This window comes from Dryobates pubescens, chromosome 5, assembly GCF_014839835.1.
Source record: "Dryobates pubescens isolate bDryPub1 chromosome 5, bDryPub1.pri, whole genome shotgun sequence".
NCBI lineage: Eukaryota > Metazoa > Chordata > Aves > Piciformes > Picidae > Dryobates > Dryobates pubescens.
The window spans coordinates 33,617,141-33,644,560 of record NC_071616.1 but is presented as its reverse complement, the minus strand read 5'-3'; the positions used below and the strand labels follow the sequence as shown (position 1 = coordinate 33,644,560).

The following is a 27,420-nucleotide window of genomic DNA, read 5'->3' as shown; positions in this document are numbered from 1 at the left end:
AAAAAAAAAAAGAAAAAAGAAATAATTCTCACTACAGGCATAGCTTGGATCTGAGTAATTTCTGCTGCTCTAAAACTGACAAACCTCTTGGCTCTTTCCTCCTCTCTACCATCAACAGTGTCTGAACTGTACGGATGAAAAGTACATGGTTCAGGTATGTAAAGTCAATAGGTGACAGTATCTAATACTGAAAAATCAGCACTGTTTCATCCAGCAAGAACAGTGGAAGCCTCAAAAGCACACTAAGGAGCCCAGTACTTGTAACAGTGCTGGACTGAAAAAAGAATTCCATGGTGGCCCCTGGTGATACCAGCACTAGCTTTTCTGAGTATTCTGATTGACAGTGCTCTTTTGACACATCAAACTACTTATTTTAGTGTTTCAACAGGAAATAAGATATTTTGAAATTCTAGCCTCTTGAAAATTCAGTGGCATGTACATCAGAGTACATTCTCCAGAGATCAGAATGGATTAAAATAGCCTTTTTTAATAAACCAAAACACTTTTCAAGTTCTGCCTGCGTAATTCCATGAGGATTGGAAAAGATAAAGCTGTTATACAACTAACTATGTAACAAAGATTAGAGTCAGGTCCATATTCTTTCTTTCATTCATCAACCTGAATTTAAAAAATAAAAGTAAGTGATGAAGAGGTAGAGAAATTAAATAAATCCAGGAGCTGTGAATATGTTACTCCTTCAATTCTGGGGGCATGAAATAGTCTGTGGCTGGAGTGTGATACAGACTGAGTATCATAAGAATACAACAGAGATGGAAAATTGTATTTCTTTGATTTTCTCTTTAAGGACTATGACATACGTTTGCTTCTTTCTTATTACTTATTTGTGTTTTCAAGGGCTGTTAGGCAGTAAGCAAAAATTCAGACACTGAACCTGCTGAATCAAAGCAGGGTATCTCCCAACTGTTTCTTTCACAAAACATTCGTGCACTTCCTCAGCAACATCTCAGCACCTCTTCAGCTTGGCTTTGTTGGATTTCTTCCTGGTCCTTTTCATAAACTGTACACTAGAAGCTGGAAAAAACAGGAGAAACACTCAGAAGTTCTTTGAGTGCCTCTGAAAAGAAGAGTGGGGTTTGTAGAGAAGGGTTGCCATGCAACTCACCACAGCCAGCCTGCAACAGAGCTGAGAATCATTTATGAATTCAGCCCTGTGCTCTCAGGTATTTCACAACCTACGCAGGTTATCATTTAATAAATAGTAATACTTTGCACTTTAACAATAATTTTAATCCACTGATCTCAAAATACTTTGTAAAAGTTAGTAACATTCTTCCATTTACAGAGAGAGATTGTAAATGCTTAGTACTAACTGGTGTGCTTGTCCAAGGAGGCCCTTAGGCTTCAGTAGGACAACTTTCAACAGAGTATTACATGCTTATTAAGAAGTCCTAGAAGGACTGAGATTTTTGCATTTACAGCAGTATACCTGTGTAAATATTTATCACTAGGTTGATGTAGGCATGAAATTGAGGTGCATATAAACAGGCATTTAGAACTTCTCTAGAATTTGTTGTATTTTACCATTACAAGTTTTAGACTCAATGGAATTAATCTCATGTTTTATTTGGGATTTTAATATCGTAGTGATCTTTATAGTAGTCAGAGTGAAAGTAGTAAATTGAGTGTATTAATTTTATGTTATAAGAAATAAAATAAATGTATAAAAATGCTGTCATTTTAATTCAATATTGTGTTGAATTACATTCCCAAGGCTTTCCAAGTGTGTGTTTTTAAAGTCAGCAGTAACCTTTCAAAAGATAAATGATTTAATAAATTATTGGGTTTTTAACATTTAGACTCAAGACAAAATATTTTACAAGCCATGGAAACAACTATAAAAACTGAGTACTTTGAACACTGTTTTCTCTGAAGATATTTATGAATGAGTGCTTTTTGCTTTCTGCATTTTTGTTTAGAAAGAAGTGTTAAGACTTGCTGTTACTTTCAGCTAAGTAGAAATAAAAAAATCTCCATGATGGAGGCTTGTTGTTTAACTTTTGAAAAGAGAACTTGGGTCCCATTTAGTGGGAGTTTTATAAAGACACAGGTTACTTATATTGTAGGTTGCAGGTAGGACATGAAAGTAATATTGTGCTGGACAGACTTCCAAGAATTTTCAGGAAGGCAAACAACATTGTCTGTTAAAGAAATTGTGTTTTGACCTTTTCAATAGTCACCCACTTTACCCATCCAAGAAAACATACAAAAAAACCCGAAGCCTAAACCCCAATGTTTTTCCCTTAAACATTTTTCTAGGCAGGAATGAGCTAATCTTAGCAAAGTCCCTCGTGTATCACCTTTACTATAACTCACATTCCCTGTGACTATCAGCCATAATCACATTCAGTCAAGATACAGAGCAACCCAGACTAACAAAAATTTTAAGAAATTGCAAAGGCATTCTTGTAACTTGTGAAGACTCCACGAAAATGTGCACAATGACATGCTGGTTTTCAAGGGGTGAGGCAGGAAGGGGTGAACAGAAAAACAACTATATGATAAGCTGTCCTGTCCATAGTTCATCTGTGTTTAAGATGCAGAGTTTTTTGATTCTCCAGAATGATGCTCAGGGTTTTCACTTTGTTGACCATTTCACAAATGAGATTTTATATAGTTTTTTTGCTCAATGCTCCCTGGGTTTATTTGGCAGTTCAGAAGGAGATGAATCTGCCAATCACCAAGCAAACAGGCATTAAAAAAAAACAACCAAAAAGCTTCACGTAGGAGGGCAGGATTGTAAGTAAGATAAAGGCTGCTTTCTGGTTTGGCTGTGACAGTGGCCAGACCATACTTCAGTGCAAAACCTAAATGGTGAAGAGGCAGAAAAGGCAGGCCTGACTGTAATGCAATTTATTCTGTCTATACCCCAACTCTGCTGAGATTGTTCCAGTAAAAGCCCACAGATCCACTCCAAAGAAACCACTGATGAGCTTCTTCTCAAAGTACAGATCATCACAAGGAAAAATAATACTCTTCAGAGCATTATTTTAGAAGTCCATACTTTTAAAAAGAAAAATACCAAAACCAGGCAAGTCCTTTCTTCCAGGTCTGTAATGTGACCATCCCTCTTGGAACTTGCAGGCTGATCTTCTTTCATTGTGTGGCACATTCATTCACATTATCTTCTCCCTTCAGATCCTCATTCAAGCTTTTTTTCTGCTCTATTTCAACCTGGCAGAGGAAAAAGGAGGAGAATGATGCTAATGAGACAGAAAAACAAAAGATTAAAAAATCTTCCTTAGTGCTGTTGGTGTCCTGCCTAGGTGAAGAAATTCTTGGTAAACTGAGATGGTTGTGAAGAGAATAGCGTAAGGAGGGAAAGATGTTTTTTATTTACTCTTAAGTTTTTCAGCCTAATTCAAGCAGTTTCACAATTCAACACTGTCATGACATCACTTGCAGAAAGGATAATGTCATGTAAGAACCAGTCTCACAGGATTTTATATTTATAACCATTCCTAGATGTACTTCAAATCCAATTCCAGAACCAAATCAGCAGAAGAAAGGTGGCTTCCTAAATGAAGACCATCCTCCATTTTAAGCTCCACAAAAACTAATACATAAAGCAAAGAGATTAATTTTCAAAATGCACATTGACATTTGTGTTTGAAATGTTGACAACTCTGAAAACTCAGGGATAATCCAATGTTTAATCCTTAAAAGGGATATTTAGGAAGATCAAATACCACCTCCAGGGAATTTAAGAGACTAGTGAAAATGTAATTTCAATTACCATGAAAAATAGTTTCTATGAGAATCTTTTCAATACCTTTCATTGTTACTCTTGAAAAAGGCAGGTAGGATGCCAATTTCTCTGCTGGGTGATCAGCTAACATAAAATTTTGGCATACTGAGGTTCTTGGCAGGTATATTTGTAGTGCATTTCCCCATCTGCTTCTCTCCTTAGAGAAGGCAGGCAGAAGAAATATTTAAGCAGAGAAATAATGCCATCCTTTTTTTAGCACTCCAACTGTAGCTGTTATGAAGTGCAGCAAAACTTGTTCACTCTCTTAGCATGTCAACTAATTCCCAGTATTTGGCTGTGTGTGTGTTCTTCCACGAAGCAACTGCAAAAAAGTTTATCCCGTCTTCACTGAAGGATAATCCCCTGCTTGTTTGCCATGAATCAATAGGTTGGACACAGGTAGCCGCTGCGCAGAGCCAGGCACGTGCCAAATTCCCACCCTACGTCCCCACGGTATTCTATTTGCCCACAGTTTCCAAGACAATGAAGTATGCAAAGTAACCATGGTGACTGCCACATGCTCAGCTGTACCTTGTAACTGTAGTGTGCTGAATAGTTGACCCATTTCCTCACATCGGTCTTGTCCTCAACGGAGATGGACCGAACAGTGGCTTTGGAGGCAGACGTGGTGGGCATGTCAAATTCCACATCCACATAGCGGACAAAACTGGAAGGCACTTCCCGGTCAGAGCCAAGCTCTAGGTGACAGAAGAAGCAGTGAGGATGGCCAGAAGCTGGGAAAAAAAAAAAAGCAACAGCCATAAAAGTTGTGTTTCATGGATAGGAAAACACAACATCTAGGAAGAAGCAACATCACAAAACCACAAGAAACTGAGTCTGCCTGTGTGGGCTGGTTTGTAGCAAGTGACAGAATCTTGCCTGGTTTAGTGTTGCTGGGAATTTCCAGAGGAACAAAGCACATTGCAAGAAGCACTGCCAGTCACCCAGGTTTGCTTTTAGTTGATTAAATTACAAGATGTAAATCAGATATAGGATAAAGGTATTTCCCTCTTCTGACTCCCCCAGTGTATGCAAGAAGGTAAGTGCAAGAAGGATGGTGGCACATCTTTCTGCAATGCACTGATAGCAAGGAAAGGTGAGATTTGGCAGATATTTCATGTTTGTTTGAAATTGTTATCCCCATTTTTAGCATAAGAAAAATATACCTGATAAGGTTAAATAACCTTCCTAGTTCAAAAAGCATTTCTGTGCGCAGCTTATTAAGAACTGTTTATTCATTACTGTAACCCATGACAAGGTGCCTAGTCATTAAAGATGGCAAGGTGTGGAAGTAACCATGTTTAGCTCTGTCATCTGTAAATAAGCTTTGTTATTCTTTTTCCCCCTTTACTTTGATGGATGGCAGTGATGTTCAAAAATTAAAGTAGTGACAGCCAGTCAAACTAGGTTGGTTTTATTTCTGACTGCTGCCAACTCCCCAAGCTCTTGAACAAGTTATTTAAAGCCTGTGCCTCAGTTTGTCTGCAAAATGAGGATTAGAGTCTTTAAAACCACCTTGGGCTTTCTGACTGAAGGGCTCCTATTATCTAAGTATATGTAAATTAATCTATAAATAAATGATGTAAAAATAAATGAACAGAATCCTTATCTGTCGCTATTATAGGATTTAGGATTTCTGACTCCTTGTTCATTGGGTAAGTTTTTCTCCATTACAGTTCAGCAAGGTGTACAGGATAAAGACAAGGAAGGAGGAAGGCAGACAGAATAAAAAGAACTGGGTGGGGAAAGTCCAGCAGTTTCCCTGGAAAAAAGGAGGAAAACACTGTGAAGGACTTGCACACCTGGGGTTTGAAAAGGAGATCAGCTCAGCATCCAGAGCTTAGACCAAAAGTCAGCCTCACTGGCTGAAGCTTAAAAAGTAAAATGTGCTTTTCATCCTGCAATATCTCACTTAAACTCTGAAACAGAGTTGGATAGAAATTTCTGCTTGGTATAATTCTGAGTAAAAACTTCAGCTGGAGTCAGCCCCATATTTCCAAACAGCCTAGCTAGTTTCCTCACAACTGGAACTTATGTCTCTGCAGCAAATCTAGTGAGAGGCTATGCAAAGACCACAGGGCTATGTAGCACTGTAGCTGGAGCCAAGTTATGAATGAGTGGGTACAGCATCAAGCAGCTATAAAAGCTCAAGTTCTGCAAGTAGTGAATTATGTCAACTGCTTTTCATCAGGATTAATTATTGCAAGCACAGTGCTGGCTCTAGAGTGAGCCCTATGTACTCCCATGGAAATCATTGTCCCCTCCAGCACCACAGGGCTTTTGCTTCTGGTCAGTTCTTGAGCTTGGCTGGGGTGGTGTCCTGGTTTGACTTAGAACAGAACTAATTTTGTTCAGTGACTTTACTTTTGAGCTCAGTGTAAGTAACTGCACTTTCTGAAATTAACAGCATAATTCTGCAGGCAGTGTCTGCTTTTAGTAGTGATGATGCTTGATGTTCATAGTACCAAGGACTGGTGTGCAGACCAAGGTCACTGCTAAATCTTGTGTATCGCATTGGGGGTGCAGAAAGTAAAAGGTCACTCCTCTGTGGGGAGAAGCAGACACAACAGGTGACTCTAAAGTGACAGAGTATTCCATTCCATAGGTGTCATATTCAGTATAAAGATGAAGGATCACAAGGGTCAAGCTTTCTTCTTCAATGACCAGCATCTCAGAAGGACTCTGTCCATTCTGCCGTTGATCCCAATCCATGAGTTCCTGAATCCAGTTCCAGAATCCAGCCCCCAAATCTGGTTCCTATCTGCCTCTGAGTCCAGTCTGGGATTTCCCAGTGTCTGCCCACAGCATCAGCAGTGATGGTGACTAATTGCCATCAAGGGGGTTGGGTTTGATATTGGCTTTGTATATATTTGATTTTATTGTTATTGTTGTTTTAGTTTTCTTTACCAGTTCATAAGTCTCTCTCCCTTATTCCCTTTCTCTTCTCTTCTGGGAAGTGAGAAGGGTTAGTTGAGAGTGCTTGTCACTCATCTAGTGGTTGGCCCAGCCCTAACCTTTGACAGGTGGGCACACCTGTGGTGGCTGAGCACTTCAGCTTCTGCCATGGGACATGTGGGTGCCACTGCACATACCTGGGAATCACTGTTCTCTGGTAATGGATTTTGAAGATGCCTAATAAGGAGTAATTTCTGTGTCAAAAATTCTGTTTTCAGCATTCAGTACTGGCAACCAACTCCCAGTCTCAGGCTCCCCATCTCCTTGCTCATGCTGTACCAGTCTCAGCAGATTCCTCATTGTAATCCTTCCTGCTCATCTGCTTGGCTCTACTTTCCCTCTCTACTTTGCTGTGGGTTGCTCCCTCCTTCAGACTGCCTGGGTTGCAGCTGTGTCCCCTGGCAGCCCAGGAGAGGGGGCTCTGGGCTCTGGCACAAGCCACATCCACAGCTACAAAACTTGTTTGGCCACTCTGACCCTGAGCTCGCATGTGCTCAGCTGCTTTTGGAATGGACATCTGTGAAGGTAACACTGGAAAGTAACTGGGCTTGAGCACAATATGCAGCAGGTGCTTTGGAGATCTAAGCTCTTAAACTTGTCATAGGTTCAACTGGACTCATGGAATCAGCAAACACACTTCTAACACACATGAATTTTGGTGGATATTCAGATTCAAAAATAAAGAATGAAAAAAAAAGAGGGGGAAATAAAGAGATAAGAGTAAAAAAAAAATATATATAGTAACACAATGTAATTAACATAACAATTTTTCAATCATTTAACTTCTACTAGTAGGAGTGTCCAACAGGAAAGACTATGTGCAACACTGAAAAAAATATGGAAGTTATTCATTTAAACATGCTCAGCATGGGAGGGAACCAAGTAATCTGATTAAGAAAGCAAGTCCTCCACCAAAGCTATAGCAAAACCAGCAAGCACATCAGTTTTCTTTAGTGTCCTGAGTGTAAGGCACACAAGGCACAATTTATATAGATTTGTTCAATAGGCTCAGAGATCTTTCTCTAATGGGCAGGAGCACTTCTCAGAAAAATCAGAAGGAAATCAACAGACTGCTATTGTTGTGCAACTCTTGCTTCCTGGAGCTACTGACATTCTATCCTGACAATCAAGGATCTGATAATATAATTCATATATAAGATGGGCTACTATGATTGGAGGGAATCTGTTCCAAATTACTCTGATGTCCCAGCATGTTTTGATTAAAGGGTAAATTGTACTTCAGGAAGTATACTAGGCAGCATGCCTGGGATTCACAGTCAAAGTAGAGTAGAATTGAGACATTCAGATCCAAGGCTATATCCCTACTTCACTGCAAGAGTGTTTTCCAATGTCTGAAGACCTTGTGGATGTTTTCCTAATTTTCTGCTGGTGGAATTAAAAAAAACATCCAAATGTGGAGCCCAGCCAGCTGCAATTGAAGCTCTGCAGAGCCTATAAATAGGCTTTCTTTATGAACTGCTTGATCATATTAATTTTAACTATAAGAACAACAATAAAGTTTAACAAGCTATTTTTGAAAGGATTTCAGGACTGTATTCAGTGGAATCCAGTCTGTATTCTTTTCTTAGGTCAAATCATTGTCAGACCACTCACAGTCCTTCACTTGTTACAGACTTTTCAATGTAGATGTTTTGGCTACAAAACAATCAGACAGTGCTGATAACAAGTTTCTATAGTGAGAATGCAAAGAGCCCCATTCCACTAGAGAGCATGAAGAGAAAACATTTGGATGGACAGTGAAGCTGCTGAAACAATTCTTACCAATTTCAGTGCTAGGATACTACAACCTGTGGGAACCCAAAAGGAAACAGTAACAAAATGTTTAGATGGCCTTCATGTCATGTGTGTTGCACCTCCAAACCATGTGAGAAAAGGATGGGAGTAAAAATAAAAACAAAGAGTTGCATCTTTGAAACGGATAGGAAGGCAACTCATCGGTCAGAGCCTGCAATGTGGATATATGGAGGGTCCCATAGTGTGTGCCTATGTATGTGCTCCTTTGGTACATACATGGCAGATAGGCATCATGTGCTAGAGGGAGTCATGCAATGCATGTGCTCCAGGCTGTGAGTCTCTGGAGTCAAGGTGGAGGTGGAAACCACGGCTGTCTGCAGTATTTCCCCCCAGCTGCAGTGTGATGCCTCTACCTCTATCCTGCTTTGAGTCCCAGGCACTAGAGCACCTCATTAGCAGATAAGACATTTAAAAGAGGACCCAGAGTGCGCTCAGGTGTCAGTTGCAGGTGCTACAGTAAGAGTATGAAGTGTGAATCAAGGAATATTTTCATAATTAAGTGCTTGAGAATGACATAATTTATAGGAACTTCTGCAAACAGGTGAATGTGAGTTATCACATGACTTGTTGGGTAGGGCTGGATATAGCCAAGCATGCACAAAGTTGGGAGTAGGCCACACATCAGCAGAACAAAGAAGTATATCTGGTCCGTCAAAAAAATCGAAGGAGGAGAGGAAATCAATGCCTTTAAGAACCATTTATATCCCTCTTTGTTTGCCACAGAGTTTGAATAAGGAAGACCATGAGGCAAATACCATCAAGAAATGTAATCAGACTCTTGAGAAACAAGGTCAGATTTAGACTATACTTGGCCTGCTCTGTCATTGCTTTGGAATTCCCTCCCTCTCACATAACTTGTGTCCTGGCCAAGACTGTTTGGAAGGCCTTTCCTTTCCCCAAAATTACATCTGACCTGACTGGAGGGGTGAGGACACTCTCTTCCTCTCAGGATGTAAACAAATACTAACTGGCCTGCATTCTGACACTGATGGATAGATGCTCTGTGGCAGGACTCTAACAGCAGTCTATGATGTATTTCCTCTTGACACATGGTGTATATAATAAAGCCTCACACTAGAAGAGATGAGATCAAGGAAACAAGACATAGATCAACGTCTCCCTCAGAGTAGTAACAGGTAAGGGAATATCATCTTGCAGGAGGCACTAGAGTCAGGAGTTCTGCCTCTTCTCCTGATTTCCTACTGGCATATTCAATGATTGTGTAAAAGTGTGGGGGCTTTCGTTTCCCCAGCTGAAAAGTCAGTATGGTATACTGAGATCTTTGGAGAGAAGATGCCAAAGAAAGCCCAGATTCACAGATTCTCATTCCCAGAGCTCATGCAGATGGCATAGTGAGATCTTCCTCACAAGAATGTGACTGCTCATAAACAGTCTGAGGTTAACTTTTCATTGTCATATTTCTCTTGAGTTCTCAAGCTCTCTCATGCTTCTCACTACAGAAAAGACAGAGCATTCACTTTTGTCAGTGACATCCCTCCACATTTGTAACCCCTGATGTAAGCTGGCATCTTTTGGCTGATATGTGATCCAAAAGACCAGATGTCTTGGACTGGTGTTTTGCTGACACTGTAACTCAAACTCAGGAAAAAATACATGTTTTTACAAAGTGCCAAATATGGTACAACACTGAACTTCCACAGACTCATAGAGATCTCAGAGATATCAAGTCCAACCTATCACCTAATACCTAACACCTCATGACAACTAAACCATGGCTCCAAGTGCCACATCCAATCTTTTTTTGAACATCTCCAGGGATGGTGACTCCACCACCTCCCTGGGCAGCACATTCCACTGGGCAACTACTCTTTCTGTGAAGAACTTTCTCACCTTGAGCCTAAACTTCTGGCACAGCTTGAGACTGTGTCCTCTTGTTCTGTCACAGGTTGTCTGGGAGAAGAGACCAACCCCCACCTGGCTACAACCTCCTTTCAGGTAGTTGTAGAGGGCAATGAGGTCTCCCCTGAGCCTCCTCTTCTCTGGGCTAAACAACCCCAACTCCCTCAGCCTCTCCTCATAGGGCTGTGCTCAAGGCCTCTCCCCAGCCTCGTTGCCCTTCTCTGGACACATTCAAGTGTCTCAATGTCTCAATGGTGGGGTCGCCGTCGCTGGGGGTGTTCAGGGCGAGGCTTGACAGGATGCTTGGTTGTATGGTTTAGTTGATTGGGTAGTGTTGGATGATAGGTTGGACACGATGGTCTCGAAGGTCTCTTCCAACCTGGTTAATTCTATTCTATTCTATTCTATTCTAATGTCCTTAAACTGAGGGGCCCAGAACTGGACACAGTACTCAAGGTGTGCCCTAACCAGTGCTAAGTACAGAGGCACAATGACTTCACTGCTCCTGCTGGCCACACTATTTCTGATGCAGGCCATGATGCCATTGGCCTTCTTGGCCACCTGGGCACACTGCTGGCTCATGTTCAGCCAACTGTCAACCAGTACCCCCAGGTCCCTTTTTGCCTGGCTGCTCTCCAGCCACTCTGACCCCAGCCTCTAGTGCTGCATGGGGTTGTTGTGGCCAATGTGCAGAACCTGTCACTTGGACTCTGTTAAATGCCGTCATGTGGGTCTCCACCCATCTATCCAGTCTGTCGAGGTCCTTCTGCAGAGCTCTTCTACCCTCTAACAGATCAACACCTGCTCCCAACTTTCTAATAGTGGACTCTATCCCCTCATCCAGATCATCAATAAAGACATTAAACAGGATTGGGCCCACACTGATCCTTGGGGGAAACCACTAGTGACTGGCCTCCAACTGGATGTGGCACCATTCACCAATTCCCTTTCCTTCAGAGAACACTGAACACAGAAACCATCCCAGCCACCCAGCTGCGTTACTACAGCATTAACAACAAAAAGTAAATCTCATTTGTAAAAGCTAGTTTAGACTAATTAAGAATTAGAATTCTTTATGAATAAAAATAAAAAACCAACCAACAACAACAACAAAACAAAACAAAAACCCCAACAAACAAAAAAAACAACCCCAAACAAACAACAAGCTGTCTGGCTTTATTGCACAGCATGAATGAAAGGCAGGAAGTAGAATGACTGGCAGCACTAGCCAAAGGGAACAATGGCAGAAAGGAACAGTAGCTTGCCTGTGTTGTATGAATGCTGAATTATGAACATGTTACTAGGAATACAAAGACTTGTGGGTTTTATGCTGGTATGAGACTATAAGTCTATTCTCCATTCAGGTTTAAGCTGTATTTACCTGCTTTCACTGATTGCAGTAACATAGCTGTGAACTGGTGTTTGGAAATTCCTTTTTTTAATGGTTGCACAGTATCTTAGGTCCCCATTCCAGATGCAAGCTAGGTCCTCTTACAATGCCTATTCCAGATGCAAGTAAAGGTCAGATTAATGGATCCTGCAACTAACTGGCGTCCTCTGGTGTGCTACAGAGGATGGTTTGTCCCTCACCATGTAAACTCAGTATTCTCCCTCTTCCAAAACAGACAACCCCTCTTAGGTTACTCCTGCAGAGATAGTATGCACCACTCACCTGAGTTTTTGTCAGGCAGTCGGTTTATCCTCCATACAATGGAATTAAAGGCATGCTCGTATTTGGCAGTTCCCAAGGTTACTCTCATTACTGGCTCAGAACCAGACAGACTGGTTGATCCAAAAGTGGCCCCCTTGTTCACCTTGGCTTTCAAAGATTTCTCCCCCAGGACACTCTCCCTGCGGAAGTTCTTCACCCACTCGCTTGGCACTGGGTAGCGGATCATTACATTTTCACAAGGGACCTGAGTTAAAGGGTCACGGTTGGAAGAGAACCCGGTGGACATCATCAGCCAGCTCTGCACCTCCACTTCAGCACCATTGATGCTAGCAGCTGTCCTCAGAGTAAAAGGTAAACTTTTCTCAGCAAAGACAGTTCTGAATCGCATCAGTTCAAACCGACAGGCATCCAAGGGGTTGAACAGGATAATATGGGAGTTATTAAACATATCCTCATCCACACACGAATGGAACTGACAGCTGTATAATTTAATCCACTTAGTGGTAGTAGTGGGCATAATATCCTGCCTTGCAACTATTTCATTCCCTTTGATCAGGATATCATTAAGGCCCAGTCTGCATTCTGCAAGGCCAGAAAGGAAGCTGAGAACATAGATATGGGTCAGCACACTGTGCTGGAGAATCGCATTGTCTCCTTTGGCCAAGATGCCGTGAAACTCATCCCTGACATCAACCGTGATTTCTTCCTCTTGATAGTTTAATCCCACTGTGCTCAGATCTGTTGATGAGGCCGGCAGGTTCATCAGCGTGTCTTGCACAGCATTGATGAAGCTAAGGAAGTCTTCATAATCTGTAGTCCCCAGCTTGATAATTTGCTCTCTCTCTGCTGTGTGAGCAATGGCCGGTTTAGGCTGATACTTCTTTTTCTCCTTGTAGGTCGTGCGGTCCAAGCGCACACTGTGTATCCTTCCGTTCTCATCGTAGTTCTGGAGTTTGCGCTCCGAAATCTCATGATTGATTTCAAGTTTGAATTCCCGAAAAGGCTTCTCCAGTCCTTTCTCATAAAAAAGCTGTATACAGCCACTGTCAGTCAGCTTCACATATATTGGTCCCCAGTGCCTGGATGACATAATATTCTTCTTCTCTGGGATCCTGAGCATCATTGGCCATCCATCCTTTGGCTTAGCTGATGCCAGGTTAAACAGGCTTGCATCCAGATCATACGGCATTGAGGGATCATCATCAGGCAAAGTGGGGCTGCTCACACGATCTGGGTCTCCAATCTGAAGTTGCTTGAGCTGCTCTACAGCATCTGTGTGGGTTACGCTTTTGTTTGCTTCATGGAAACTGATGGTATCAGGCTCTTGATGAAGAACAATGAGAGAGTCTCTTTGGCTTTTGCCTGGAGCGCTGGAGACAGAGGAACCTTTGGAACGTCTGTCTCGCTCCTCAAAGAATGAACTGAATGGATTGATGGGTGAGGGTTGGACATCTCGCAGAGATTCATCCAGGAAGGGATTAGTAGCACTCCATGGTGGTGTTTCAACAGAAGGCAACTTGGTTAAGGAGGAAAGGTCTAGTTTTTGAATTTTGGAGAGATCTCCCAATGTGCTTTTCGGACGTTCTCTTTTCTTAAAAGATGTAGTGAGGTTAAAGTTAGCATCTGGAGTCTGTGTTTCTGCAGGTGGGGTGTCTGTTTTCAAGGGAGAAAAGTTCTGTGGTGAAAAACTGACTTCATTGTCATCAAAAGTCACCCAGCTGGGAAAGCGAACTGTATTTTGGGTAGATGAATGCCCATTCGTGGAAGTGTTGTTTAGCTGCCAGTTGACAGCCTCCATATCTATCTCTTCATCTTCCTGGAGAGATGAGGAATTGTCTTTAAAAGAAGAGGGGAGGGGAGAAAATTTCAATCAATTATTCTGAAGTTCTCTCCACAAAAAGAAAACCGTAATAGTTTGCATGCTCAAGAAAGGCTGGGCAAGAATGAAAGTCAAAAGACGTGGCTAAAAGGCTGAACAGTCTTACAAGAATTACTGAAGGAACAGACAGTTGAACACAGAAAAGGAATGCAGGAAGAAATACAAAAGGAGTGACAGCAATGACTGCATTTCTCTCATTCCAACGTAATGACCTAAACAAAGAAGCTTAGCCCACAAGTTGCAGTGAATTAGAAAAAATTCCCCTGTAAACTTTCAGGCTGCATTTTTTTCTCTCCACTTACCTTTTGTCATTTGCCTCCTTTGCTCCCTCACGCTTATTCTCATTTTCCCCTCTCTGTCCTCACACCCTTTGTTCTAGAGAATTCAGTAGGGAGGGGGAATGAATATTGAGGAAAAGCACTTCTTCACTCTGTCACCACATGCTTGTATGCACATTTACTGTTACCACAAAAGCATATGGAGATATAGTGAAAGCACCATAAAGCGTGCCTAGGTAGCATTTTTGCCCAGGATGTGTTCAGCAAAGAGAGTCTTTGGCTTACCCAGTGGGAAAGAGTCTGCCAGGTGCCAGATGTCTGAAAAATCTGTCAGAGAAGTTGTGATCTAGGGATTTATGTTAGAATAAGGAAAGACATATTTTTGACTTATATGGTGGAAGTTACCCTCATCCTCTGTCAGGACATGGCACTTTTGGCTATTCTTTTCTTGGTCTCAGGCTCTGCCAAGGCACTCCCTCGAAGTCAGCATCCTATAATCTTCTACTGCAACCCCAGCTCCTTCTGGAATAGATAGCTGCAGTGGTAATGTGGTGTTTTCCAAAAGGAACATAAATTCTCAGAGTTCAGAAATTAAAGACTTTCCTTCCCATTTTCTTCCTACAGAGCTTATGAATCTGAGTGCTCCTCAAAATGAGCAGCCAGCATGAAATTGTGCTCTCAAGCTGCACCACGGGTTTGCTCTACATATGATACAGCATTTGGGACTTTTTATTTCTGATAGATATACACGCCCCATGTTTTACAAAAGTCACTGCTCTTCAGTACAAGCAAAATAGTGAGTGTAAAATGTAGTGCTTTGGTATGGCTGCACACCTGTGAACTGAGCATATTTAACAGTATTAAAAACAACAAATGATTTAAGTAATTATTTTAATTGCCACCACTTCCCAGTCTGGTCAGCAAGTCCTTTGAAGCAAACCAGAGGCAGCTAAAAGATGTGGTAAGAGTCTCTGTTTTTACCATATTTCTGGGAAAACATCTTGCATTTCTTTTAGGACTTCTAAAAGTCCTGTGTTTATAAATTCAGGGTTTCTTAAGAGTGGACTACTTCTTCCCTGCCTGCAATGATAATTTTCCTCTTTCCTGTACACTAGCTTTTGAATTGCAGATACCAAATGTGATGCCACAAATCAAGTACTAACAATTTTGGTTAAGTTTAGGAGGCAGATGAGAAGACCTCCTTGAGAGTCCATGTGAAAAACACACAATCACCTAAAAAATTTCTTTCTAAATGGAACAAGTTTTTAAAAATTAATTGCTTTTTCATTCCAGATGCTCAGAAACACAACAGAAGCATTACATTATCTCTAATGATTATTAATAAATGATCTGTAATAATGTAATTTTATTTTCTAGAGGAAAAAAATAATCAATAACCTGTTGTTTGATCTGTGGAGTGCCAAAGCTAGGAAGTGCTAGTTTCTTTTTGAAACTAAAACATGTTGGCAAAGAGCCATAGGGTTGGGTTTAGAAATACCTGAAGAACACAGGGGTGGTTCTAGAAAAGACAGGTTTTTAGCTTTGTCTCTGAGAGAATGACTAATAGCAGGGAGGATAAAAATAGCAATATGCTACTGCAGCTAAACATCCAAAGAAAGTTCCTGAGGACTAGATGAAATAGCGTGCATATCCCAAGAGAAATGCTGGAACCTCTGCTGCAAAAGCCAATACAGTGTGCTGAAAAATCTTGATATTGCTAGAGGGTGACTTAGACAATTTAGATCTTCCCCTTCTTGACATTTGATGAGCTCCTGAACATGGGTGGTAGAAGTTTAAAATGTGAATGTCCTTCAGTTTGGCAGCAGCTTGGTAGACCTGGGAGAGGACGCTTCAAGATAATGTGATTCCTTAGGTGAACTTCTTGCTTTTTAAGCTGTTTTGACATTTCCTTTCTACAAAATAAATCAAAGTGACAGCTTGCTGATGGAGTATGTACAGTCTTCAACCCAGAGTGACTCCTGACTGAGAAAGACTAATTTTGCATTAAAAAACCAAAGAAGTGATCAAAACAAAGCACTTGTTTGATTTTTAACTTCTTGACTCACTGACTTTGCTTTCATAAGCAAATAACTTTGATAGGTGTTTACTTTGAAAAAATAAAATATCTTTTAATTGTCTGACCTTGCCAGATTCCAACCTGACACACTGCTTCAGCCAGCTACAAAACACAGAAGCAGATTTAGCAAGGTGAAGGGCAAGCAGCCCACACAACTATGCATCTCTGCATTCATTTCCCTACATTACGTGCTGCCCACAAGCAGCACTGGCCATACCTTACAACATACATGCCTAAACATCATTGCCAAGCCATTAAATAATGTGGAAACTTAAATCCCCAGTGGACAAATGCCACTCTGCACTGTAAGGCTATTTTTTTTCGTCCACAGGCCTCTTAAGTTTTGTTGGCTTCTTCACTGTTCAGTAGCAAAATGGTTAGTAATTTCAACATGATAAACTAAAACCCAGCATTATTAGAACAGATGTGGAGTATCTCATGGTGACTGGCCTCTTGTGACTCACTACAAGCAAAGAAGTCTTTGGTTCTCTTTCCTTTTCCTATTTAAATTGCTTTGGCCAAAACCAAAAGGGAGTATCACATTACAAATGCCTGGGGGAAAAGCAGTCATCCAGCTGCTAAAGGACACTGATACTGCAAACCGTTCATGACCAAAACTGTGCCACAGAAGCAGGAAGAAAGTTTGAGAGTGTTATACACCTTTCAAAAAGAAATCCAGATAATGACTTTAAGAAATGTGTCTGAGCAAAAGCTTAGATTTTCAAATTTCTGACTACTTGTCTGTTTTGTTGAGAGAGACACGAGTTCAGAGCTTCACACTGTGTGACATTCTGCTACTTGAATATCTTAATTTACATTTAATTCAGACAGCTCTACTTTAAACTTTAGACCACTAACACCTGGCAGGCTGGAACATGGACTTGTAAGCATTCCTGCAGATTTTGAGTATCTCTGAAAGATCTGATGTGTGGAAGAGATGACTGCTCACACAGTCCTTGCCCTCTTCTGCTGCTGAACACATCACATACAAAAATGGAACGGCAATCTAGTTCTCCAGTGTGTTAATAGAAAAGTTATGGGTTTAGCTTTGTACTTTAGGGCACTGCTAAGAGACATTTCAAAATCATCACAGATTAAGTAACCAGCAGAAAGATGTGCAAGATGAAAGACTGAAGTCATAGACCTGATCTCTACATTTCCTTTCATTCCTTCTCCTCCTATTTGACAGGCTTCTCACATTGAATGGATTAATCTTTAGATAACTTTCCAGTTCATTCCACTGTCATATTCTAAAACTACATCTTTTTGAACTTAGGTGTCTAAATGTAGGCCAAGTAAGTCTGTGGCCTGATTAAACCTGATGTAGTTTTACCCCAAATCTGTTGTACTACACAGTCTGTTCCCAGCAGTGGGTTAATGACAACTTAAATATGTTGTCTATTGATTGGTTAACTATTGAAAATTTACCTGAAGTCCCCAAATAAATTTAGTAGCCAAAATAAGTTAAATAATCTGAAGGTACAAAGAAGTTATATCACAGATCTTCTGGCTCCATTTGAAACACAATGAATTTAATCTACATTCAAGTACTTTATCCCCACGAGTCTCTAATCATTGTGAGAACTGCTACATTTGATTTTAAATATAAGCCATAGTGCAGATACTAAACTGAAGATGAAATACAAGCAAATTATGACTCAGCCACCCACAGCTCGATTACAGTAGCTCATATACTCCAAGAAAACACTTGAAAAAGGCTGTCCTCCATGCACTATCTTCTAGGATCCTCAAAGTTTTTTTTGTTGTAATTTTCTTCTATTCTGTATTTGCACAAACATTTATGGGATGGCAGGACTGCTTCATTTCTAGCACTCATGTTTACCTTGCTTCATTGCCCTGAATTACCTGCTTTGTGTCTCCTTCACCCATGATGCTGCCTCTTGCTGCTTGAGGAGGGAACAGAACACCTTCCCAACAACAGAGCCTGACCTAACTAATAATTAAGGAACTGATATCTGACTACCCATAAGAACAATGGTAGTTGCATCCGGAATTCTCATTGCAGCCATTTATGCTATTTGAGTGCCTGTCTTGGTCTTAGCTGTTTTCTCCTCCCCTGTTTATCTTTATTCACAGAGAAACTAATTAAACAAATACTGAAATAGAATCAGAGCCCTGTCACTACTCCTGAAATAAAGAAAACATTTACGATAACTTAATTAGTTTGCAACTTGGAGATTTCCTGTATGACTGAATTTTAAAATGTTCAATATTTTTATTTTGTAATGTCTACTGACTAGGTGAAATTCTGGCTTATGAAACATCAACATTTCAGATGTGGCATGGAATAACTGAAACAGTGTTTCAGCAACTCATAAGCTATGCAGAGTTAACTCAGATCTTGGCCATGCTGCCTGATCTTGGCTGTAACCATAGTTTTGCAAAAGTTTCTTACATGTTCTGCAGTCTGCATTATGCAGTGGGCTGGGCACTCAGAATGTATCTGGCAAGTCTTTAAACCAAGCATCTGTAACACCTGTCCTGCACAAAAGTGGTAAATTAGATTCCCACTGCAGATAACCATATAGAGAAAAAGTGATTTCCAAACATACCGCTTAGGTTTTAGTCTGTAAATACTTAGAAGTCAGTGTACTAATACTCTTAGAAAGAATTACAGTCAGGAACAAACACACAACTTACCCAGAAATCACCCAAACATTGCAGCAAAGGTAGGTCTATAGCTTTGGAATGTAACTGCAAGTACCCCCAGGTCTCCAATTAATACCAATTTATCATTTGAACAGTAAATTCCAAATTAACCATAGTTCACAACATGGTTGTTCATGTCTTGAAGAAACTGTTAGAACTTCACATCATGTAGGAATTAAGTGGTAGTAAACTAAAGGCAATAAGGAAATTTAAAAGGGAATAAAACTCTCCTAATGATAGCTAGAAGGCAGGCACTCTAAGAAAAAGCACTGTTTATCATTTAAATGCACCTTTCTTTGGGTGATCACTTTAAAAAGAACTTGAAATACATTTTGTTCTTGTACCATACTTTTAAAAAGTGGAGCTCTTCTACTAGATATAAAACAGTGGTACTGAATGGGTCCCAAAACGATTACAGAAGAATGGTTTTGATTTTAACCCACGTGAGAGGCACAGATCTAGGAAGCACGTGTTTTTCCTTAAGATCAGTTCTTGTGCTTCCATTAGCTGGCCAGAAGGTGGTACATTAAGACTGATACAATGAGAAGTCTCATGATTTGTAACAGATTTAGACAAGACTATAACTGTTTAAAGAATTCACACCATTTATGTGATATAATACTATTGTTTTATAATTAAGAATCATCTAAACCAAGTTGTGAAGAGATATCATGTAAAGTGGTGGAGAAAACATTAAAAACTGTTTGTTTTCCTTACAGCATAGCTCTATTAAACAAATGTAAAATAAATATATTAGCAACTAAGCATACCCACATTACAAAACAACTTTGTTTTCATCCCTGAAGATGCAGCATAGATATGACTGGCATAGTTTTGCTACTATGTCATCAAACTGTTCTCAGCAAGGTGTGTTCAGTCCAGAGGTTACAAGACTACTACACCCAAACCTTAGTCACTATTACTACCATTGGGTATTTACATTTGGGTGGATTAGACAAAGCTTGTGTGTGAAGGGACAGAGCAGAGATGGGAAACACAAAGCTGAACTTATTCTAGCAGAAGGATTGATAAAAGAATAACAGGCTCTTTGGAGAAGAATGCTTCATCTTTCATCCAAAATGAGAACAAGAAGACACATACATGGCATTTTTCAAAGGCAGTTCCTTTTAAAGTACATTGGGGAAGACAAAGGAAGGCAGTTTGCCTCTCAGTGTACTTTGGACTTAGCTTCTATCCACAGAGGACTGTTTCCCTCTCTGATTTTGATCAACAGTGCATACAGCATAACCTTCAATAGTGGAACTGCCACTGAGACACAACCATGGAGCTCATAAAGAAAGATTCTGAGAGCAAGTGTAAAAAAGCAAAATGTTCCTGCTAGCCCAGGATGTCCCAGAAAGTTAATGATATTTAGCAAGCAGAAAAAAAAAAAATCTGTAGCCAATCTTACAAATGCAAAGACAATCTCACTCTATCTTGGAGGAGCTGATACTAGCATCCACTGAATAAACTCTCTTCTGAAAAGAGCAGTTACATAAATATCTCATACACAGGCAATACACTGCTTCATTATGCCATAATTTTACAAGCAATATATGATAGTCAGGCAGTAAAATACAGAGGTTTGCAGCCCTCTTAAATTTTATCTTCAATTCTTGAAATAGTACCATGTGGAACATGCCTGACATCTGCAGTGCCAGACTGTAGGTGAGAATCTGCCAGATACGGGACCCTCTCAGAATTTAGGGTCCCGTTACGCAGCATAATTTTTGACTGCAAAGCAACACGCTATGGTCTCATGCATCAAGATAAGGATTCAAAAGGAAGCTGTAGCACTGCATAAGCATGGGGGTTTGGCTCTGCTGATTCAATGCAAGAAATGCTCCTAGAGTTATGTGAAAATTGAAAGCAGGAGACCATTGTGTGCATCAGATGTCTGAAACACTCTGAGTTTGCTATTGCCAGTCTATCAGTTCAGAAACTGTGCTGGCAGTGACCACAAATGGTAGCGCTAGCTGATAACAACTTGGTAGTCAGTGCAAAATAACTGGCTTATCTCCAATGCCTAGGTGGGCAGTTCCTGCATGACTGAAGCCAACATCACTCCAACTATCTGCTCAGTCTTGTGTTGCTTCTGTGGCAAAAAAAGACATGTCAGTATGCAGGGACATTGGTTAAGCCTGTCCCAGTGCTGAATTCACTGTGTACAGAAATAAACACTGATGTTCATCTCTGCCCATCGTTTAGAAAGAGGTAGAATGAAATAGATCAGGAAAAGAAGGAATGTGCTTTGCTTCACGACTGACATAAGAAGGTACAACATTAAAATTTATGTTGATAGACAAAGATATAAACATCTATAGTGCAGAGAAAAAAGTGCTGGGAGGAGGAGAAAGAACAGACATTTGTTATTTTACATCTTCAAAATGTGCTACTGCCAACACTTTTGGCTCCCCACAACATTTAAAAATAGTAGCACTAACTTCCTCATTCTTGCACCCAAGGCATTTCCCAGGATCAAGTTTTATATCATATCAAGTCAGCAGCGCACATCCTGTCTGCCAGATTTGCTTGCACCTCTCAGGTTATACAGGCAAGAGGTAATGTCATATTTAGACACTACCTTTACCCTGGGCAATACCAAAATAATTTACAAATTATGCCCCTGCCCTTATTTTAAAAAATCCAAGGACTCATTTCTCAATTTCTATTGTAAGGGTACATGGAACTCAACTTCAGCTACATAGTTTACTAATTTAGTTACCTGTGTTGCCTGTAAAGACAGACAACACAGCTGATACATATTTATAACAGAAGTTAACAGTGCTCCACTTTTACTTGAAGCTTATGCTAATATTTTTCACCTCTGCAGCTTGTTATGCAAACATTTTCTATTTAAAGTACAGAAAAGATCGTGTAACCACATGAGGGTAGCCAGTCTGGCCAGTTCTTCTTGACTCAAAGCATGGGGAGCTCCATGCTACAGTTTTGTGAAGTTTTATGAATTAACAGTGCTCAATGCAAAGGTGAGAGGAGCTGTAACAAAGCCAAGTGTAAGTGATTTTTAATTTTTATTTTCATTCCTGGAGGAATTTTTGTCACATAACACAAGGACAGAAGGAGGCTGGATGGAAATAGCATGAGAAAACAGAACAGATAGCCTGGTCTATGTGCAATGCCTTGCCCATGTAGACACTACTGAGGATACACCTGCTGGTGCAGCACCACCACCCTCAACAAATAACGACAATTACAGGCACTTGAGAAGGAGTATGATGCAGAGGATATGACACAGGAATGGGCTGCAAAAGGCTTAAGCAATTAGCTGAACTAAGTGGCCTTCAACTAGCAATTTCTGCCCTCTCTGTAGAACAGCAAAAATACTAATGTAATGGGAAGTGTTAATGGTTTTCACTAAGTGCTTTTGATGAATAGGACAAGTAATGTGACAGTTTGCGGGCTTTCCAGGGACCATACAGGACAAATGGACAAAGCAAGGGAGCTCCTGTAGGTTACAAAATAATTGAAGACGGTAGAAGCCTGTGGCCCTTGGCTGAGCAAAACTTAACTCATGTGCCAAGGAATTTCCTTGTGCACTTGCTCTTTGCAAGTCGGTGCATCTGTATGAGAACCACTAGAAAGGTTGAAAAGCTGCACAGCTAAGACTGGATAGAATAGATGCCTAAGTCCAGGACTGGCTGTGAACTGCAAGGAGAAATGATGGGTATTTGCTTCTTACTATTTGTTCCTCCCATACAATGAGAAATAGAGCAGTGTCCACATTACTTGCAAGTAAGAAGAATTTCACAAAAAACACTGTAAGCAAGCCTGAAAGGCCTCTAGTGCTAGTCAGTAATACTGTTGCATGAGATCTAAGCATAACAAATAATTGTTTTTCTAAAGAGAGACAGTATAGCATGGTTCCCTCTGCCAAGACAGACTTGATATTAATTGAGGGCAAAACTAATGATAGAAAGAATGTATCTCTACAACTCTCAATGGAAACTACCATATGAAAAAGTGATTTTAAATCCAGTTGGTTTGTGTTGTGTTTTGGTTTTTTTTAAACACATATGCCTTGCACAATGTTGGAACACTAAAAATTAAGGTCTAGGAGACTTGTTCTTATGCAAACACAAATATCCCTATTATTTTGTTAGGGAAAAAAAAAGCTGAAGTATTTCATGCCTGATTTTGCTTCAAATAAACAGCAAGGACTGAGATAAGGAAAGGCCTGAGACACCAAGACCAAGTGGTAAGGTGTGTTGGAGAACATTTATAAAATGGAAAGAGATTCAGGAGTTCTTCCAGAAGTGCAAGGTGAGCATTGGGTTGCTCCTCACCTTGGGATTGTAAGGCTGTGAAGACTACTTATACCTGCTATTTTAACTGTGCACCTGAAAAACCTAGATATTTTCTCAGATAGAAACTGGCTGACAAAAGTAGGTTGCTCAGAGATCTCACGTAAGAAAAGCTTTCCATTGAGTAAAAATACTGAGAGAAAAACCTGTAATTTCCAGTTACCAAGGCCTTGGAAAGCACACTCTTGCAGCAACAGATGCTGAAACGTGCTCATTACAGTCAGATAAAGGCACCATTTTATTCTGGACATAAACTTTGTCTTCAAACTCCTCATTACACTGTTGGTAAAGCGGGTGCAGGGTTGAGTCAGGGTGTGCATTGCTTGAGGCCTTTAAAGATGTGTTTTGGACATATACTGAGAAAGACAGTTTAAGAAGACAGGACACAGTAAGAACAAATATTTCCACTGGTGGTAACCTAACCTCAGCTTCCTTTATGGTGACACTGTACTCATTTTTTTGCTCATCTAGGAAAGCTATAGTGATGTGAGAGGGATTGTCTTGGAGAGTGTTTCTAAAAGAACAGCTGTATCATCAAGCCTTTGCACCTGCCCTGCCAGTCTGACTAGCATGACCATACTATCAACAACTTCAGCCAACTTCAAATTCATGTAACAAAAAGACTCCTAACGATTGTGTAAGACAAAAACCTTGTCAGCATGCCCATGCAAACACATTTTAGTTAATGACTCCCACTGCATGGCCCTCTGACCCAGTTTGAGAGTGTTACCATCCCATGGTGCTATCAGCACCCCATCTCCAAACTCAAGCCAGCTGCTGACCAGCCTGGGAGGCTATTAGGAGGGAATGGCTCATTTTATGACGTCTTGCTCTGACTGATGAGGCTGTTCTCCCTTTTGCACACTCATCTGTTCCAGGTCTGGGACTCGGCACAGCTCTTGCTTCAGCCCAGGCTCCCACCATAAAAGCCCAGCTGTTGTGCAGCTATTCACAATGGCAGGAAATCAACAGAACCAAGTACTGGTCTGTTATCTATCTTATGTCATTTGGAGCTTGTTTTTCTATTTTGCGTGTGTGTGCAAAACCACCAAGTACATGGGATTATTCAGGGTCACTCCACAGAAGTGGCCAAACAGAAATGATCCAACAAACCATTTCTTCCTCTCTCCCTTGGCCGATGCTGGTGTGAGTACAGTTCACTGAAAGGCATGGGCTTTACTGTGAAATGTGAGTTTGACCAAAAGAGACCCACGTGTGAAGGGTGGAAAGAGGTAACTCAGATGTTATCACAGCATTCTGTGAGAGAAGTGAAAAGGAAACCCATACTTCCTTCCCCTCTGCACAAATTGTAACTTCCCATCTTCTCATCTCTAGCAAGCATCTTCCCTCCAGGCTACAATTCTGCCTGAGGGCAAAATATGAGGTATACAGGGCCCAAATTCCCAAATGTTGGTCCTGCATAACTTCTCAGTCATGCTGACTTCTTCTCTTACTGTTAAGCTTTATCTCCCCTATCACCACCTAGTCTTAGCTGTGTGTCCTCCTTCACCCCCATTCTTTTGATGGGAACACAGAAAGGAAGGAATTCAGCTAGTGGATTTACCAAGTCATCTCTTTCTTTGTAAACTAGAAACAGAGTGAAAAACATCAAAATAATCCTGTGACAGACCCCAAATGTGGGTCATTTCACTTAGGAAGCCTCTTGCCATGTATGAATATACACATACATGAGAGAAGTTGTCAGCTTGAAAGGTGATTAACAAAGAATCCTGAAAATTTGTATCCTGGCATAGCAGCTATGAAGAATCAGGCAGGTCTGGATGGGACAGGACTTTGATAGAGTCAGGGCAATCCCTGTATGAAATAACACCACAGACAGCTAAATAGGAATAAGCTTTTGCATTCCTGAAATGTGGATGTGATCCAGCAGCTCTTCAGGGTACAGGACAAGATTAGTGGGGTTAAAAAAAAGAAGAAAAAGTAAAGAAAAACCAAAGTTGGACAATTTGATAGGAAACCTTAGTGTCTGTATCACCAAACGCTGTAGCTGGTTTGGTGGCAGCTGAGAGACAAGAGCTGTGTACAGAATGTGACCAATGTGAAGGAAAACAACAGAGGCCCCCACAGCTGCTGTGCCCTGTAAACAAAGCATGACTTTCTGAAGGGCCATGTGAGATTTTACAGAGGAGCCTTGAAAGAACTGAGGTCTGCCCAACGGAAACAACAGGGATTAGAGAAACAACTAACATGGGATAATAAGATAATATGATGACTTTATTGAATCTGAAAAGAAAGGTACCAAGGTATAAAATTGAAAATATATATATATTAATGTATTCCTACAAATACATATTCCTACAAATAGACATTCAAGAAATGGAATAGGTGGCAAGCAGGTAATTATAAAGTACCCTGCAGCAGTGTCTGATTAAAGAGAGACACTGAGGATGCCTAAAAATGCCACCACTGCTAAAGACAGGAATGACTGCATCAGTTCACTAGTGAACCTTGTATTTTAATGTTTCAAGAAATAAGGTGATCACTTCCTAGGAAAAGAGAGGTTTTTCTTCATGAGATAATGTTGCAGGATTTTTTTCCCCCAGTATACTAATTAAATATGAGGGGGAAGAGAGAATTTTTTTTGCCAACTGGCTTATTTGGTACAGTGGATAAAGTACTTAGAGTCAGAACCAGATGTCAGATGAAAATGTGCCACTGGTGGGCATCTACTATGTTAACAAGTCTAGAAGCAATAGTTAAAGGGGCTTATGAATATGATGTAATCTGATACTGCACTGTATTTCCCCAGTTCACAGGTTCCTACCACTCATCTAGGTCATGTCAAGGTCAAATGGGGGAAAAAAGAAGGCCAGCCATGTGGACAAAGACATAACACCTTATGGAAAGCTTGGAATTCTAACATTTCATGTGAAATGGCATTTCTTTGTTTAGGAACATGCACATGAGCACTTGAAGTCATAAATCCCTTCCCTCTGGCTTAGTGAAAGCGTGTTTCTGCTTGGGACAAGGAAACTGTACTGGAAGGGAGTGTGTTTATTTTAATCAGAATTTTAATGTCCTAGAAATGCTAACAGCTTGGAAGATTCAGTCTAGTATTTACTAACTCAGCAGTATCCTTCCTCCTAAATTTGCTCATCATCTATGCACCACAACATAATGGGGCAACCCTAGAAAACATGATGGATCTACTTGACACGTGGCAAAATCTGTGCTTCAGCTCTCTGAGCTGGATCCGAACAAAGCTGTTCCTCGGGGTCAAGCATACTGATGATTTTGGATATGAAAAGTGGTTCATCCAATTGAAAGCAAATTGAAACCCAGCTCTTTTATTATAGGATCTGAGCAGTTGTCAGATGGCAGTAGCCTGACTATGCTGGGGTAAAAACTGTGCTACACAGTCCTGTGGGTGACCCAGTCTCCTTGTAAATAGTTTCATGAAGCATCAGGAAGCAATTACCGAATCCCAGTAAAACATAATTATGCCCCCTTTACTCCTTCATGAACTGTCATTTAGGAGAGGATGGAATGATTTTTCTCTTCTCTCCCCTGAAGTGAAAACATAAATTAAGAGATTCCCTCCCACCCCCCTTTAAACTTTTAGCCTGGTTTAGTCTCTCCTTTGTGCCAGGGCTTTTGTCTTCGGGAAGAGGCTGCTTCGCTGGAAGCTGATGGAAAGACAACTGTCCGGCAGACAATAAAGCCGTCTGCAAAGCAGACATTTCTGAATGGAGGCAGGGATGGCCGAGACAGAGGCATTCCCAATCTGTTGCTATGGCAGCGGGGTGAACTGGCAGGACGTCGGGGCTCGGAGCTGCCCCCACCATGGGGGCTGCCCCACCGCCTGGCCACGGGCTAGTGCAGGCACTAATGAATAGGGAGAAATGTTAACCCCTGCCTGCCCTCTTCCAGCAAGCGAAGGAGACAGGACTGCTAGGCTGGGATAAAGGGTGTCTCCCTCAACTGGGGAAGGCAGCCAGAAGGGCAGATTTGAAGTGCGCTATTGGTGCACGTGTGTGCAGGTTGGCTCTCATGCAAGACGTTGTTCTTCTGCAGTATTGGCTTGTACAGACAAGCCTGGCTGCTAATTACAGAATTTGAAATAGATCAAAATTACAAACACTAAACACGATAAAAAACGTAGCAC

General features: G+C 40.9%; 1 protein-coding gene across 2 annotated transcripts in view; it reads right to left on the bottom strand.

Moving 5' to 3' along the window:
* Positions 1–871: 871 nt before the first annotated feature.
* STON2 (stonin 2) overlaps positions 872–27,420 on the bottom strand; it is a 73,710-nt gene continuing 47,161 nt past the window's right edge. For both annotated transcript variants that reach the window (XM_054161945.1, XM_009905288.2), the window contains 3 exons: positions 12,069–13,904; positions 4,298–4,500; positions 872–3,192 (listed from right to left, as the gene is read on the bottom strand). In XM_054161945.1, the coding sequence (XP_054017920.1) occupies positions 3,115–3,192; positions 4,298–4,500; positions 12,069–13,904 (2,117 nt within the window). In that variant the 3' untranslated portion in view covers positions 872–3,114. The remainder of the gene's footprint in view (positions 3,193–4,297; positions 4,501–12,068; positions 13,905–27,420) is intronic.